At 43.0% G+C, this 16,933-nt stretch overlaps 1 protein-coding gene across 7 annotated transcripts; it reads left to right on the top strand.

The window, feature by feature from the left end:
* Window positions 1–236: 236 nt before the first annotated feature.
* Window positions 237–16,441, top strand: LOC114140538 (sentrin-specific protease 7-like). Of its 7 annotated transcripts, none has more exons than XM_028010547.1 (21): window positions 237–480; window positions 9,245–9,353; window positions 9,915–9,982; window positions 10,071–10,208; window positions 10,966–11,188; window positions 11,259–11,511; window positions 11,588–11,676; window positions 12,498–12,593; window positions 12,669–12,702; window positions 12,785–12,991; window positions 13,219–13,427; window positions 14,013–14,068; window positions 14,133–14,249; window positions 14,358–14,480; window positions 14,547–14,639; window positions 14,908–14,984; window positions 15,218–15,270; window positions 15,678–15,718; window positions 15,857–15,925; window positions 15,992–16,142; window positions 16,233–16,441. In XM_028010547.1, the coding sequence occupies exons 2-21, from the start codon at window positions 9,246–9,248 to the stop codon at window positions 16,380–16,382; spliced, it is 2,355 nt and encodes a 784-aa protein (XP_027866348.1). In that variant the 5' UTR covers window positions 237–480; window position 9,245; the 3' UTR covers window positions 16,383–16,441. The 7 variants fall into 7 exon arrangements, with proteins under 7 accessions (XP_027866348.1, XP_027866344.1, XP_027866347.1 ...); XM_028010546.1 differs by lacking the exon at window positions 237–480 and adding an exon at window positions 8,493–8,741; XM_028010544.1 differs by lacking the exon at window positions 237–480 and adding an exon at window positions 8,494–8,771.
* Window positions 16,442–16,933: the final 492 nt, after the last annotated feature.

Consider the following 16,933-nt stretch of genomic DNA (forward strand, 5'->3'; position numbering starts at 1 on the left):
TATATTAATAGTTAAAAATTATGTTGTTTGGTTAAGATATGTTTTAACCTAAAATAAATGTATTGTCAAATGAACTGAGTCAATCTGACCTAGAAGTCAGGAAAGAATTCAGATTTGGAGAAAATATGGAATAACAATCATTAAAGAGAGGAAAGTTGTTAGTTGAAGCTGTTGTGCAAGAAAGTTCTGGCGCCAGATGATTCCCCTGCTCCCCAGCAGAGGAACTGGGCCGGAGCTCAAGACATGGGAAGGAACCTCTGTTGGACAGATGAGGAGCAAACAATTTGACAAACAGCACTTTTGAAAACAGATGTGAAGTTAATGGCTCTGAACATTCCTGAGGAACTTCCAATACACATCCAGTGTAAGACGAAGCCAGAAAGGCTACATAAATGGAGGAAAGCAACGCCATTGGTCGAGGCTTCCCAATACACACCAGTAGAGCTGGACTCTATAAGAAACTGATGTCAGAAGTAGAAGGCAAGAGATTTTGGATTTCTGTAACGATGTGCATGTGATGTTTTATTTCCGCAGATGTGCATTAAATCTCTTTTCGTTCGACTTTGAGCAGAAGGAGTTCCAAGTCTTGTGTAAATCTTTATTTATATATTCTACAAGATTAGACACTTATCAAATTCAATCAATCAAATGTTATTTGTATAGCACATTTCAGCAGCAGGACATTTCAAAGTGCTTTACATCATATCAAACACAGAATCACAAAGCAACATAGAATCAAACATTAAGTCAAGTTCCATCAATAAATTTGTAATTGATTACATTTCAAATACAATTCTAAACAGGTGGGTTTTTAGTCTAGATTTAAAAGAAGTCAGTGTTTCAGCTGTTTTACAGTTTTCTGGAAGTTTGTTCCAAATTTGTGGTGCATAGATGCTGAAAGCTGCTTCTCCTCGTTTGGTTCTGGTTCTGGGGATGCAGAGCAGAACCAGAACCAGAACCTGAGAGGTCTGGAAGGTTGATACAACAACAGCAGATCTTTAATGTATTGTGGTGCTGAGCCGTTCAGTGATTTATAAACTAACAACAGTATTTTAAAATCTATTCTTTGAGCTACAGGGAGCCAGTGGAGGGACTTTAAAACTGGTGTTATGTGCTCTATCTTCCTGGTTTTAGTGAGAACGCCAGCAGCAGCATCTGGATCAGCTGCAGCTGTTTGATTGATTTGTTGGACAGACCTGTGAAGACGCTGTTGCAATAATCAATACGACTGAAGATGAAGGCATGGATGAGTTTCTATAGATCTGGCTGAGACATCAGTCCTTTAATCCTGGAAATGTTCTTCAGGTGATGGAAGGCCGACTTTGTAACTGTCTTTATGTGGCTCTGGGGGTTCAGGTCAGAGTCCATCACTACTCCCAGGTTTCAGGCTGATCGCTGGTTTTCAGTTGTAATAACTGAAGCTGTGCATTGACTCTAGATCTATAACTCTAGATCTATAACTCTAGATCTATAACTCTAGATCTATAATTCTAGATCTATGACTCTAGATCTATAACTCTAGATCTATAACTCTAGATCTATAACTCTAGATCTAGAACTCTAGATCTATAATTCTAGATCTATGACTCTAGATCTATAACTCTAGATCTATAACTCTAGATCTATGACTCTAGATCTATAACTCTAGATCTATAACTCTAGATCTATAACTCTAGATTGTTCCTCTTTAGGTCCAAAAATAATAACTTCAGTTTTGTTTCTGTTCAGCTGGAGAAAGTTTTGGCACATCCACACATTTATCTGTTCTAAGCATCTGTTCAGTAATTGGATGGGGTCAAAGGTCACCTGGTGACATCGTAATGTAGAGCTGTGTGTCATCTGCATAGTTATGGTAGCTAATATTATTTCCTGTTATAACCTGAGCTAGTGGAACATATAAATATTGAATAAAAGGGGTCCTAGGATTGAACCTTGGGGTACCCCACATGTGACCTTTGACCTCTGATGAGAAGTTTCCAATTGAAACAAAGAAATCCCTGTTCTTTATGTAGGATTCAAACCAGTTAAGCACTGGACCGGAGAGTCCGACCTAACTCTCCAGTCGATTCAGTAATATGTCATGGTCAACACTGAGGTCCAACAGAACCAGCACTGTGGTTCTGCCACAGTCCGTATTTATATGGATGTCATTGAACACTTTTACGAGGGCGGTCTCTGTGCTGTGGTAACCATGGAAACCAGACTGGAAGGAGTCAAAGCGGTTGGTTATAGTTAGGAAGCTAGTTAATTGTTTAAACAGCTTTTTCAATAACTTTGCTGATGAATGGGAAGTCAGAGGTCAGAGGTCGGCCTGTAATTCTGCATTAGTGATTTGTCCAGATTGTTCTTTTTTATCAGTGGTTTGATTACTGCTGTTTTCAGAGCCTGGGGGAAAACGCCTGATGAGAGCGATGAGTTACTATCTGGATCAGATCAGCAGCAATAACAGGCAGAACTTTCTTAAAGAAATGTTCTAGAGTTATAGATCTAGGACATCCAGACAGCAGGAACTGGAGCTTATTGACTTATAATTTCCTGTAGGGTTTTATAATTAAGTAGTTGAAATTGGGTCATTTTTCCTGTATTTGTTTTGTTTGGGCTCAGCATTGGTTCTGACTTTATAGTGGATGTTCAGATTAATCCTCTGATTTTTTGAATTTTCTCTGAAAAGAAACTGGAAAACTGGTTGCAGGCGGCAAAACATTGGAATTCAGGCGGTAAAATCACAGGAGGGTTTGTGATTCTGTTAACTGTTGCAAATAAAGCTGGAGCATTGTTAATGTTTTTGTTTATGACATCTGCAAAGAAAGCCTCTCTTGCATGTTTTAGTGTTAAATGATAGTTACGTAGTCTTTCTTTATAGATGTCACAATGAACGTGGGGTTGAGTTTTACGCCATTTTTGTTTTGCTCTACGGCAGAGTTGTCTTACAGATCTACTGTAACTGTTTGTGCATTTCTCCATGGAGATTTCTTTTTACCAGACACAACCTTCATTTTAATTGGGGCAACGGAATCAATAATATCTGAGACTTTAGACTGAAAATCTTTTACCAACTTATCTACATCATTACAGCTTAAGGGTGAGGAAGAAGAGTAGATTTGATTAAAAGTTTCTGCTGTGTTTTCAGTGAGAGAACGTTTTGTGATGGTTGCTGTTTGTCCAAGTGGGTTAAAAGATAAAGAACTTTCAAAGATAACAGGAAGTGATGCGACAGGCGACATCAGTTACAGAGACATTGGAAATATTCACACCCTTACTGATAAACAGGTCCAGTGTGTGTCCTTGAGTGTGTGTTGCTTGTTTCACATGTTGTGTTGGACCAAAAGTCTCTAAAATATTAGCGAGCTTTTTTGCCCCTCTGTCTTGGGGGTTGTCAACATGAATGTTGAAATCACCGACAATTATTAAACAATCATAATCAATACATATAAGAGACAGAAGTTCATTCAAGTCAGTAAAGAAATTTTCCACAAAAGTTGGAGTTTTGTATAGAGTTACTGTCAAAGTTCGTTTGTGGCCTTTAACCTCAATTCCAAGATACTCAAAAGAGGTGAAGTGACCCAAAGAGATTTTACTACAATTTATGGTATTCTTAAATATTGAAGCCACGCCTCCTCCTTTTTTGTGTTTTCTATTCTCACTGAAGAAATTGTAGTTAGGAGGCGCAGATTCAATTAGTACGATGGATTCATTATTATCATTCAACCATGTTTCTGTCAGAAACATAACATGGATATTATGCTCAGTGATGAAATCATTAATTAATAGAGCTTTAGCACAGAGAGATCTGGTATTTAAAAGAGTTTAAGTGACTTGGAGGCCAAGAAATCTTCAGTCTGGGGTTCCTTTAGGCAGGGGATCAGTCTGATGAATTAGGTCCCCTATATTTTATGTTTCTGTTTCTTGTAAATTTTCTTGTAGTGATCCGGACAGGTAATGTCCTGTTCTGCAGTGCCGGGGGCCCAGACACATTCTGGAGCAAGAAGGGTGTAAAGATAAAATCTGGACCCCGGCCTCAGACCTCAGAAACGCAGAGTGACGGATCCTCTGGGAAGTTAGAGTCAGGTGGCTTAAATGAAGTGAGGTCTGCTACGTGAGCGCTAAGGAGAGACGTCCCAAGTACAACCTGTTGATTCATTCCATCTGTAAATTTAAGAAACTCCGGTCCAGAAGACATTTCTTCATGTGCATCTTGTGAATCCTGTGAATGAGTGGGTGAGCAGAGAGGGAGGGGAGAAGGAGGAAGGGAACCAGTCGCTCTGTCTCCAGTCGATGTATCAGCTTGTTTTGGAACTGGTTGCTCCTGATATGAAGAGGGTTCCTTCCTAGTCAGACATCCTTGAGCCTGTTCTTCTGAAGCGATGATCACGTTGCTGTGCTTGTTGATAAAATGAAAAAGATTTGCAGTGAGTAGCTTTATCCCATGTTTATTAAGATTGCATCCGCTTCTTCCAAAAAGGTGAAAGCGCTGCCAATAGATCCAGAGGTTATCGATGAAGGTCACTGAGGTGGCAGAGCAGATTTTAATCAGCCATTTGTTTATCATGTCCAGCCTGGAGTGTTTTTCGTCTCCCCATTCAGGTGATGGAATTGGACCACTGAGAAATAACTTCATTTTTAACTTTTCCATAGTGTTCAGTAGAATATTAAAGTCCTTTTTCAGAATCTCAGATTTCTGCTTTGCCACATCGTTGGCTCCAACATGCACAACTAAGGACTCAATATCTGGCTGATCAGCCGTTAGCGAGTGTTAAGGAAAATGATTATTTTAGTGCTAAAATATTTACAACATGTGTAAAGAAATATTAAGTATTCTTATTTGAAAAACAGGTTTTGTGGGACCCAGAGAGAGGCCCAAGGAGACAAGCAGACGCCTTCCACTGTCTGTTTAACAGCACACAAGAGCCATAAAATTAGCATCTCCATGGAAACAGCAGCTGGAATGTGGGAGGAAGAAACTCCAGGGAAGTCGGCGAGATTTATATCAGGACTTCGGTGCTGGGGACTTTCGTGCACAGGATTGGGGGTTTCCCTCCTGCTTGGTGTGACAGAGAACAGATCACCTTTGAGTTGAACTGTAAGGAGGGGAGTTTCGCGGGTTTCTCTGGGGCCGAAACAGGTCTCTGATTGGTTGAACAACAGAACGCCTTCGTTGCATATATTAAAATACGGAAACACCTCTTTGGTATAAGATGATACGGAGCCCTCTAGGGGACATGGGGAATTTTTTTCCCTTTGCGTTCCCTCGCAATACTGTACTGGTCAGTTATGCAGCATAATTGAACACTGCAAGCCTTTCTTACGGTGGGCGCCGTACTTTCTGCTTTAATATAAGGTTATGTGAGGTTTTTCCATCAATGTTAGAATCTTTTTGTGAAATATCTGAAGTTTTATATCTTTCTGTAGGATAGAAAGGCGCCACAAACCTACGATATAAACAGAAACCTTCTGTAAGTAGGAAAGAAATAAAAATACATTATAATTTGGACTATTTCTGAGTTATTATCGCGGGTAATAAATCATCTGACAGGTTTGATTGTGTCTCTGTTGTTCTAGTCTGAATGGTTTAAAGAGCTGCTTTCAGTTCCATCTTAGCCTTAACAGACATAAACATGCAGGAAAAAATAAATCGATTTTCAATCAGTGTTTTGCACCAAACAGTTTTTATTATTAACAAGTTTTTATTATTAAAAACACGACAAACTAATGATGGTAAAGGGCAGCACTGGGTTAACTCGGGGAATCTCATCTGTCCGTTTATCAATCAACTCCAAACCTTTTCTTTGTTCTGTCACAATTATCGATTTATTCCATTTTGATGATCAGGCTCCAAACTTTGCCAGGACTGACCGCCCCGCTCACCGCTTCCTCATACACACAAAGCCAGTATCCTTCCCATTCACACCTGGTGACGTCACTCCCACGTCGACACACCTAAGTGTCAAAGCCTCCTGCTGCTGTCATATCAATAATTACTTATTTCATTCATAAGGCTCCTACAGAGCCTCAGTGAAAACTTGTTTATTATTATTAACTGTTTGGTGTAAAACACTGATTGAAAATCGATTCATTTTTTCCTGCATGTTTATGTCTGTTAAGGCTAAGATGGAACTGAAAGCAGCTCTTTAAACTATTCAGACTAGAACAACAGAGACACAATCAAAACTGTCAGATGATTTATTACCCGCTATAATAACTCAGAAATATAGTTTGGATGTATTTTTATTTCTTTCCTACTTACGGAAAGTTTCTGTTTATATCGTAGGTTTGTGGCGCCTTTCTATCCTAAAGAAAGATATAAAACTTCAGATATTTCACAAAAAGATACTAACATTCATGGAAAAACCTCACATAACCTTATATTAAAGCATAAAGTACGGCGCCCACCGTAAGAAAGGCTGGCAGTATTAAATTATGCTGCATAACTGACCAGTACAGTTTTGCGAGGTAACGCAAAAGTTTTGCGAGGGAACGCAAAGGAAAAAAAATTCCCCATGTCCCCTAGAGGGCTCCGTACCGTAAGATGACGTGTAAGGAGGAAAAGAGAGAGAGTTTTTTTCCATCTTTTCTCCACGTGGGCGCCTTTGTCTGTCTTTGTGTTTCGTGTTTGTCTTTGTCTGTTGTTATTTTGTGATAAAATGCATATCTCTGTACCTCTTGTTGAGGCGCTTATCAAGCTCAAATACATTCACATGCTTTCACACACTACACTCTCATATTCTCACACAAAGGCCCTCTGTAATTGTAACATCTATAGAAATTCCTCAGACTCCCGTCTCCCAGGAAATACAAACTTAGTTGATAAAAATGACGTAAGACATCAGATGACCACCAGGTGCATCCGTAGTATAGTAAACGAATCTTCCCGTTTTAGATGAGATGCTGTATAGACTCGGTCACATTCACACCTAGTCTGTAAGGGTAAGCGTCTCCTTTTTTAGCGCTAAAAAAGAATAAAATAAGTAAAGTCTGAATGCTTCTACTGGCTGATTTTCTGCTCTGTGTGCGGTACATTTTTGATCCATTTTCAACCCTCTGCAGCTTTGTTAACTGATTCATGCGTTGCTTTGTATGAATTAAACTCTGTGATCTGTGACGTCAACACGCCTTGTTTAGTTTCGTTTTACAGCTGCCCGCTGCTCGCCGAGAGGATCCAGGGCTTTTAAGGAAGAGACGAGCCAAACGTTTTGTTCAAAGTTTTAATAAATAATTCTTCCTTTACACGAGAGAACTTTACGAGTTAAATCAGATACAGTGTCACCAGGAAAAGAAATCACTCTCGTTTTCTTGGGATTGCAAACGTGACTGATTCCATTTACTGCCTCATCTCCAACAATAAGCACTGTTGGCATACCTTTCGTTTTCCTGGTAGCCGCTTTGTCCTTTGGAGCTTTGGGGGGTGGATGTGATGGTCTTTCCTCATTGTTGGTGTTTGAAAGCGAGGTTTCACTCAGAGGCTCAGGCTGGAGTACAGAAAATCTGTTTTTCAGTGGGATTCCCACAGAGTCAGAATGTTTTGAGGCCCGGGCTGGTCGCTCTGTCCTTGGGAGCGCGGTCGGTGGAACCGTTTTGGTTGCAGCTGCTTGTTTGTTTTTCTTTGGTGGAGCAGGTGTTGAGGTTGAAGGTGGGTTTCGGCTCAGAGCCGGCCACGCTGATTCGTCCAGGTGAGGGGTTCTCCCAGTCAGTCGCCTCATCGGATCTGCGGTGTGAGACTTTTGCTTCGGCTTGGCACCCAGAGCGTTCCAGGGTGAGCTGCTTGATGCGAGGCCTACAACCTCTCCGTTGATTTGAGGAAGAGTTGTCTGATTTCCACAGTTAGCATTGATTTCAAAGTTCACCTCCAGCAGTTTGATCTCACTTTCTATAGACTGAAGTCGGTGTATAATACTGCTAATGTCCTTGGGGTCGGCCAGAGGCATTTTGTCCTGGTTCAACTTGGAGATGAAGAAAAGTAAGGTAAAAATAAAAGTAAGAAAATCCCCCAGTCCTTAGGTTTGTAGTAATCCAGTTATGATGTTGAAAATGTGAATATAACTATAAAAACTGTCACTTTAAAAATAGCTCAGGCAAAGTTATCAGTAAAAACGGGAGAGAGCAGGACAAGCTGTTCCTCCTTCAGCTGCCACACAACAATCCTATAGATTCTACAACAGAGATTGATTTTTTCACAGATTGTTCATACAGAACAAAGAAAACTAAAGAGAAATCTATGTTGTGTTAATCTATTTATGGTCTAAATAAAGGAGTTTACCTTTATGAAAAAAGTAAGGTGCAGAAGTTAATTAGACGGTAACAAACGCCACACACTCAGGATAACAGGCATTCAAACCAGGTATCCTGACTGAGATGTTATAATCAACATACAGAATAAATATGATATGATAAAATTCCAACGGAGGAGGATCAGGTTGAATAAAATGTCCATATTATCAGAAAAGATCAAACTTAAACAGGCTGCTGTTGCTCGTGTTGGACAGCAGGTGGCGGTGCGCACAGATCATTGGTGATCAATCCGCCGGTAATCTGGAAGAAGAAGAACAGGGTCTCTGTTTTCATTAGCTTGATGAACCCGTTTTTGTTCCGGGATATAATGCGGGTCCTTCTCGGTTTCTAAGCACTTCTGCGGTACTTCTGGACCAGAGTAAAGGTCTGCTTTTTCCCATGATTCCACTGGAGACTCCAGGGACGTTTCAGCGAAACCAGGCCGCGGAGAGATAGCCGAGCTCCCCAACTAGCAGGCTAGTTAGCTGCCCCCTTGGCTTACACAGGTTGGTGTGTGTGATTTAAAACTTTTTAAAGTCGGATGAATATGAAGGAAGCGATTGAGTGAATATTTATTATTTATCAAGAAGCTCTTCAGAGAAATTCGGCTGTAAAATAACCTGCTTCACTTTCCTAGTTTTACTGAAATTAACACTTTTCCCCGTCATTTGCACTTTCCGTTCAGGTTCTGTGTGGTTTGAAGTGCGTTAAAAGTAGCAGTTAATTAATTTGATCAATTTAGAACACGCTGGATACTTAAATCAACGTATTTGTTTGGTTTTCAATTAGTTTTATTATGTTAATTTGATCTTCAAACGTACTCTGTGACAACTGGTAAAATGTGTATGTTTTCCTATGGAGTTTGGTGCAGTGTTTTCATCGTTTTCAGTGTGATGCAGATAGTGGCTGAACCGGGGCGCTGCTGTGGAATTGGTTGTTTTTTCAATGGAGTCTGGAAGGGTTTGTTTGTATTTTACAGGATGGCCTCTCCCTATAAAATCCCCAAGAAGAAACAACCTGAGGGTTCTGACTCCGCCCACATCCACCTGCAGTCACCCCTGTCTCGTCTCCATGGCTACGCCCCCCAGGTTAAGCAGGAATGACGGTGTTAATTTCCATCAAAAGAATTGTTTTAATTTGTATTTTATTCTTATGTGTTTATTCTTATGTTCTTTATTACTACTGTATAGTACCTCAGTGCAGTTAATATCTGTTTTAAAGTGCTTTATAAATAAAATTGACATTGACAAATTTTGAGATTAGCCTCAGAAATAGAAAAAATTGTAAATTTCGAGTTTCAAAAATAAAACATCTGCTAGAAATTTGATTTTTTTTTTAAATAAAATTTCATAGATTCAAACTATATCTCAAAATGTAGTTTCTTCTAGCAATTTTTTGACTTTTGAAACAGAAATTTAGAGATTCTCAAATAAAATTAATCTAAGTTTCAAAAGTCAAACATTTGCTAGAAAAAATGCAGCATTTTCAGAGTTTCAAAGGTCACATTTTTGAAATTCAGAATTTTCTCTTTTTTTCTAGAAAATTTCAGGCATTAATCTCAAAATGTGAGTTTTTGGCGGCAATTCTTATAAATCTTTTTATATCAGGCCATCCTGGCCTTAATACGCTGTGTTCTCTGGTCCAAGCAGGATTTTGGGAGTCCGACCAGGAGAGGCGGATCTGACAGAATGCATGATGGGAAACCACCTGGAATAAGGTTGGTGGAGGCGCCCCCTTCAGGCCAGGATGACTGCTACATCTCACTGTGTGGAAGCGGGGAGAAAACGATGTTGTTCTTTTTTCAGGGCGACGCGGCAACCGTTCAGGAGCTACGTCCAAACTCTGCTAGGTCTGGACAGGACCTGCAGGGGCGGAGCTTTATCATCCAATCACGGGTCGGCAGGAAGCTGGAGCAGCCAATGGCAGCAGAGATTCTCTAACTGGTGAGATAGCAGCTTATCATGTCTGTGCAGAAGCTGCTGGAGTCGATTTGTTTTTTTCATCTGGAGGATTCGAGCCATAACGGCACCTCACTGCATCATTTAGACTTTTATTTATTTTATTTATTCATCATTCGGTAAGATTGGACATTTCCCAGCATTGTTTAATATAAAAATATCCAGGTTATATTGACTTGGTTGATTTGTAAATATTCATATTTTTCTGACTATAATATTTTGTGAAGGATTTTAGTTTTTAAATTGTTCGATATTTTTGTTTATTTTGATTATTTAAATGCATTTTCCTTTATATTACAGTTTTATTTTATTCATTTTTGCCTCTTGATAATTAATAACATTTCAGTTAATATTCTTGATGCCAGTTAATAAAAGGCCATCCTCATTGTTAACTGCAGGGATCTTAAAGAAAACTTTAATATTCCGATGTTTTGCTTTCATCTCCTACATATAGAACCATAAACATACAAAGCAGAAATGAGCGCAACAATTTAAAATTTATAAGTGTAAAAACAACAAAAAGAGGGACGTTTCTCATGTTCTTGTAGCCCAGAATACATTCAAAATGATTTCCAGATACGCTCTGTACAGGAATCAGGATGTTGAGTACTTAGTTTGCCTTTACAATACATTTGTTTTTGCATTTTTCATAACAAAAGATACAATTTCTGTGTCGCACAGCTGCTTTTATCCTGATGATTCTGTACAGGGTTTATAAAGTGTTGTTCCCCTGTTCGTCCAGCAGGGGGAGCTCTAGAAGAGCGTCTGGCCGTCTGCTGCAGTCGGAGGACTCCTCAGGTCTCCAGTCTCCACCACAGAAGAAAGTTTCCAGTCCGTGCACGCCGCATAAACGCATCTCTGTGAAGGCTGTGGACTACCTGGAAGAGCAGAGAGCACAGGTGGATGCTGGGAAGTTGAGTTCTTCTCCGCCGCAGAGGAAAGTGGACCCGGCCGAAAACGGGAAGGTAAAAGGACAGAAAGTCCTCCAGGCTGCATCTGGTTGTCCCCCAGCCTGAGAGACTCTGTTTGTTCCAGGAGAAGAAGAACTCGTCCAGCGTTGGACCGGAGGAGACGTCTGAGGACGAGTTCGTGTCTCTGTCCAGCTCCTCTTCCTCCTCCACTATGAAGATGGCGTTGACGCCAAAGATGGCCAGGAGGAGGCTGCGTGCGGACCAGGAGGACGTGATGGAGACTCAGAGACGCAGGTGGAGGACGTTCAGAGACAGGAAGACGCTGGCAGCTTCAGGTCTTAGACAGAAGAAGTCCAGACTGGATCCCAGTGAAGCCAGTGAGTCTGACCCGCTTCCTCTGCCACCCGGTTCCTGATCCGCTCTGCAGAACGTTGATCCTCTCTCTGCTTCCAGTCGTCCTGTCCAGTGAAGAGGAGGAGGACGATGAAGGACAGAGGACATCCAGATGGGTCAACGGAGCAGGACACACCGAGAAGACGCAGGTCAGACGCCATAGCAACATGGCATTTAGCAGAAGCTAATGCTAAAACGCTATACCAACATGGTATTTAGCAGAAGCTAATGCTAAAACGCTACACCAACATGGTATTTAGCAGAAGCTAATGCTAAAACGCTACACCAACATGGTGTTTAGCAGAAGCTAATGCTAAAACGCTACACCAACATGGTATTTAGCAGAAGCTAATGCTAAAACGCTACACCAACATGGTGTTTAGCAGAAGCTAATGCTAAAGCGCTACACCAACATGGTGTTTAGCAGAAGCTAATGCTAAAGCTCTACACCAACATGGTATTTAGCAGAAGCTAACGCTAAAGTGCTAAACCAACATGGTATTAAGTAGCAGCTAATGCTAAAGCGCTGTACCAACATGGTATTTAACAGAAGCTAATGCTAAAGCGCTAAGCCAACATGGTATTTAGCAGAAGCTAATGCTAAAGCGCTACACCAGCATGGTATTTAGCAGAAGCTAATGCTAAAGCGCTACACCAACATGGTATTTAGCAGAAGCTAATGCTAAAACGCTAAACCAACATGGTATTTAGCAGAAGCTAATGCTGAACCAACATGGTATTTAGCAGAAGCTAACGCTAAAATACTAAACCAATATGGTATTTAGTAGAAGCTAATGCTGAACCAACATGGTATTTAGCAGAAGCTAATGCTAAAACGCTGAACCAACATGGTATTTAGCAGAAGCTAATGCTAAATACCTGCTTATGCTCTATATCAGTGTGGTATTTCTCATAAATATGCAGCAGACGTTCTGCAGGAGTTTGTACTCACCTGTTGTTGGTCTCCCAGGTTCTGCTGGGTTCTTCTCCGCCGTCCTTCCTGCAGCTGGAGTTTTGCTCGCTCCACTCCGGCCTGATGGAGGCTGACGCTGGTGGCGCTATGAAGGTCCGTATCACATCTGTCTGATCCATCTTTCTGTTGCCGACCCGTCATTAATAGCCTTTGTCTTTGTTCCTGCAGATCACTGAATACGGGATCACCTTCCCAGTGAAAGGTACTGGACCTGTTTCCGGGTTCCGGTTCTGTCTCTACTGTGGTTCTGCTCTGTAACATTAAACGTTAGCTCGTCCTTCTAGGAACAGAGGACACCGAGGTGACTGTGGTGGCGTCTCAGCTCCGAGGCTACGGCGTCTGGGACGGGGGCGTGGCGATGGGCGGGGCTCTGCTGGCCGGATGGAAAGGCCCCGCCCCCTCGCTGCTCTTCCTCTGGGTGTCGGCGGCTCAGGCCAACCTCCTGCAGAGGGAGCTGTCGCTCATCCAGAAGTCCAGCTCCAGAGCTAACGGTGAGTCCAGTTCAGACCTGCTGCTAGTGGAGCAGAGGTCTTCCTACATGGATTTAGTGGAAGCTAATGCTAAATGCTACAGCAACATGCTCATGGTTTCTGTTTTATAGTTGCTCAACATTGAAGTTAGCAAAAACACTAAATCGTTTAACGATTAGCTCCAGAAGTAGCAGATTGTGCTGAAGGTCGTTGGTGTCGATGTTTGAGGATCAGTTGTTTCTGTGCAGCGCCGCCTTGCTCCTTCCTCCTGCTGATGCTGAAGGAGCAGCTGTCGGAGATGCAGGCCGCTCTGCTGGCCTCCATCTTGGACACGGAGGAGTACCATCAGCACCGCTCCTCTTCCTCCCCCATCGACTGGTCCCAGGGCCTGCTGCTGCTCCACAGCTGTCCCGCTCCACTGGACCGGCACCTGCTGCGCCTGCTGGGACACTCTGCTGTGAGTTCATCTGAATCTGATTGATCTGATCGATTTATTGTCCATAACATAACTGGCTACATTATTCATAACATGTTCACTTTAAAATGTTGACATTTTGTCATCTGTATTTAATACAGAATGAATAAACAGAAAATGGTGGTTTTCTCATATTATGAGACTTCCATCATTTTCCAATTTTTCAGCATTATCTCCTGACATGTTATCACCGTTTTTGAAGCAAATCAATAAGTTTTGGCTGAAGTTGCTGCTGCTGCTCCGTCATGAAGCTGTTAGGATGAAACTTTGAGTGTTTATATTTCTAAGTGCATTTTTTATCCCAAACCGGACTCTTTTTGGAAAATTGTTCTGGTATGGGGCCACCATCTTTGTTTCTGTATCAACTGGCTCTACTTAAGAATGACCAGCGGCGCCCTCTGCTGGATGGAGGCCAAAGTACAACATTAAAGAAGGTCTAAGCTGATGTTTTTTAATCGATTGGAACCGGTTTTAATTTAATAAAGCATTAATTTATCAATAATTAGCTGCAGTTTGCATCTCTAGTGTAAACAGAGTCTGGACCTTTTTTGTTTTGTTTTCTGACAGAAACCGGGTCAGTCCAGCGCAGCTCAGAGGAACTCTGCTGGTCAGCAGCCCACCAGGTGAGTCCTGGTTCGTCACCAGCTCTGGTCCAGGTGTACCAGGTTAACCAGGTTCCGTCTGCAGGCTGATCCAGTACCCTCTGGTTCCGTGTATTGGTCGGATGACGCTGACGCAGGAAGACCTGGACTGTCTGGATGCCGGGGAGTTCCTGAACGATGTCATCATCGACTTCTACCTCAAGTCAGTCCGCTTTTCCCTCTGTGGCTGTAGTTGCTGAGTGTGACCAGCAGGGATCTCTTTGTGGCTGTAGCTGCTGTGTGTGACCAGCAGGGGTCTCCCTCTCGCCAGGTACCTGCTCCTGGAGGGCGTGGGCGGTACGGTGGCCCAGAGGAGTCACGTCTTCAGCAGTTTCTTCTACAAGCAGCTGAGCTGCCGGCGAGCGGCTGGAGAGAGCGACGCCCCCTCTGTCCCGTAAGCCCAGCGCCACCGCCCAGTGGAGATGATGTCACACTGACTCTTCTTCTGCTGCCTCCACAGCGACCATCACACGAGGCATCAGAGGGTGAAGACGTGGACGCGGGACGTGGACATTTTCTCCAAAGACTTCCTGTTTGTGCCTGTTAACAAAGCGTGAGTTAAAATTAGCACAAATTTAGTTTATGCTAAATTATATTGTCCTAATTTTTGAATTATTTTAATTTAGTTTTTAAAATGATTTATTTTATTTATTTTTATAGTTTTTGTCTGTAATGTTGCATCAATGCCAGTTTTGAGTCCAGTTTTTGGCTCCTCTGCCACCCGGTTCTGGTTCTGGTTCCACAGATTTCTGCGTCAGATTTGCTCCATGTTTAATCAGCCAGCAGTGGTTCTGACCCGGTTTTGTGGTTCTGTCTCTCAGAGCCCACTGGTTCCTGGTGGTGGTCTGTTTCCCCCGACTGGAGGACGTTCGGACCGAGGAGTTCTTGAGCGGAGCAGGTGAGCAGTTGGCCCGGCTCGGCCTGGTTCTGTCAGGTGGAGGACGCGGTACCGTTCACCAGATGTGGACCAGAACAAGTTCTGCTTGTTCCCTTGCATGAAGACGTCACACCTAGCAGAACCTGGCTCGCTGCGTGTTTGTCCATAAAACGGACCCGCTGGGCCCGGTAATCAGTTTCTGATGGAACCAGCCGGTTCTGGGAATCAAGTCCAGATGTTTGGTGTTTGTGCAGGTGGATCCGAACGGGCTGCAGCAGAACCGCGCCCCAGGTCCCAGCTGCCACCGGTAACAATTAAAATCTGCTGACTCATTTTAGGGCCCACTTATTTGAACCCAGTTCATTAAAAAATGCTGAGTCGTATAAACAGGAATTATCCAGTGGATTATGAAACAAGATGAGAATTAGGCAATACTGAGAAAATAAAAATAAAAATGACCTGAATAAATTCATAATGTTACCAGAATAAAGTCACAATATTATGACGTTTTATTCTCATATTTTTTGCGTTTTATAAGGATTTAACATTTAATTTTATCTTTTTTGTTGCCTTTTTAAAACTCAGTAGTTTCCGTTAAGGTATTGTCTTTCAGTAATAAATATTTAACATGTAGCATTTTAGCAGTTAGCGTTAGCTAGCGATGCAGCGCTGCAGTTTCTTCTTCTGCTGAAGCTCCGTGTTGTTTGGCTGCAGTGCTCCCTGCTGGGCTGTCAGAAGAAAACCGTCACCAAGAGGTGAGCCTCCCCTTCCTCTGCTGATGAAATATGTCATTTTTATTTGACATTAAATTATTTTTAACCTTTTCCTTTTTTAGAGTTTAAACAGATTTATATAAATTCTCCCAGAGATAACTGGTGTTTGGCTCCCTGCAGGCCGTGCATCCTGGTCATGGATTCCCTGAAACTTTCCAGCCACGACGACGTCTGCCGACTCATCAGAGGGTGAGTTCCTCCCCCTCTGAGCTCGCCTGCAGCGTCTCTGACCCCCTGACCTTTGACCCCTTCCAGCTACCTGCAGGTGGAGTGGGAGGTTCGGAGGAAGACTCGGCGCCTCTTCGCCCCCGCCTCCATGCGGAGCTGCACCTGCAGCGTTCCTCAGCAGGACAACGGCAGCGACTGCGGCGTCTACCTGCTGCAGTTCGCCGAGAGCTTCCTGCAGGTCGGCCGCCAAACAGGAAGTGATGTCATCGTCACGGAGCTGTGCACCTGCCTCTTTAAAACGTTTCGATCCCTCTGATTGGCTCCTCAGAACCCCGTCGTCGACTTCGACCCGCCGCTGCGACTGGAGGGCTGGTTCCCACGGCAACAGACGCGGCAGAAACGCAACGAGATCCGGAGTCTGCTCTTGAGGCTGGAGCGGGCCCAGCTGAGTGAACAGAACCAGGACCCAGAGTTCTGACCCGAGTGTAAATGAGTCCACTTCCTGTTTTATAAAATAAAGACTAATTTATTCTGCTGGCTGGGGCTCTTATTTTGAAAGAATCACTGGAACTGGTCCCAGTTCCTCTGTCGGGGTCCAGGTTCTGCAGCCTGACCCAGTTCCCGGGGGGTTCTGGTATCATGGAGCTGCTTGGTTAATCTCAGGGCTCAGCGCAGCGCCACCCGCTGGGCACCAATCAGCTTACAGCTCAGTAAGTGGATCAGCCGGGGTTCTGCTGGCTGAACCGGGTTTAGGCACCAAAACAACCTCACTGGCCGATCATCTCATCACGGAACCACCAGAACCGGGTCCAGGTACCATTCAGGATCATTGGCAAGTTCTGGTCTCTATAGTCCGGCTCTCTGGGCTGAACTCGGCCCAGTTTCTGGTTCCTTTAAGGTTCTGGAACCGTTCAAGTCTGAAGGAACCAGTACTGGTTCCAGAACCGTTCTAGACTCTGGTTCTGGTCCAGTCTTATTTTGTCCCATCTTTGGTCTTGCCTGGTTCTGGTTCTGTTTCAGTCAACATCT

This window comes from Xiphophorus couchianus, chromosome 24 (assembly GCF_001444195.1).
Source record: "Xiphophorus couchianus chromosome 24, X_couchianus-1.0, whole genome shotgun sequence".
Classification (NCBI taxonomy): domain Eukaryota; kingdom Metazoa; phylum Chordata; class Actinopteri; order Cyprinodontiformes; family Poeciliidae; genus Xiphophorus; species Xiphophorus couchianus.

Bases quoted from the DNA above. Each gene is read 5' to 3' on its own strand.
- LOC114140538 (XM_028010542.1), top strand. From the start codon at position 9,105: ATGTGTATGTTTTCCTATGGAGTTTGGTGCAGTGTTTTCATCGTTTTC. The intron at 9,354-9,914 runs GTTAAGCAGGAA...TGGTCCAAGCAG, and splicing joins TCCATGGCTACGCCCCCCAG to GATTTTGGGAGTCCGACCAG. The intron at 13,428-14,012 runs GTGAGTTCATCT...GTTTTCTGACAG, and splicing joins GCCTGCTGGGACACTCTGCT to AAACCGGGTCAGTCCAGCGC.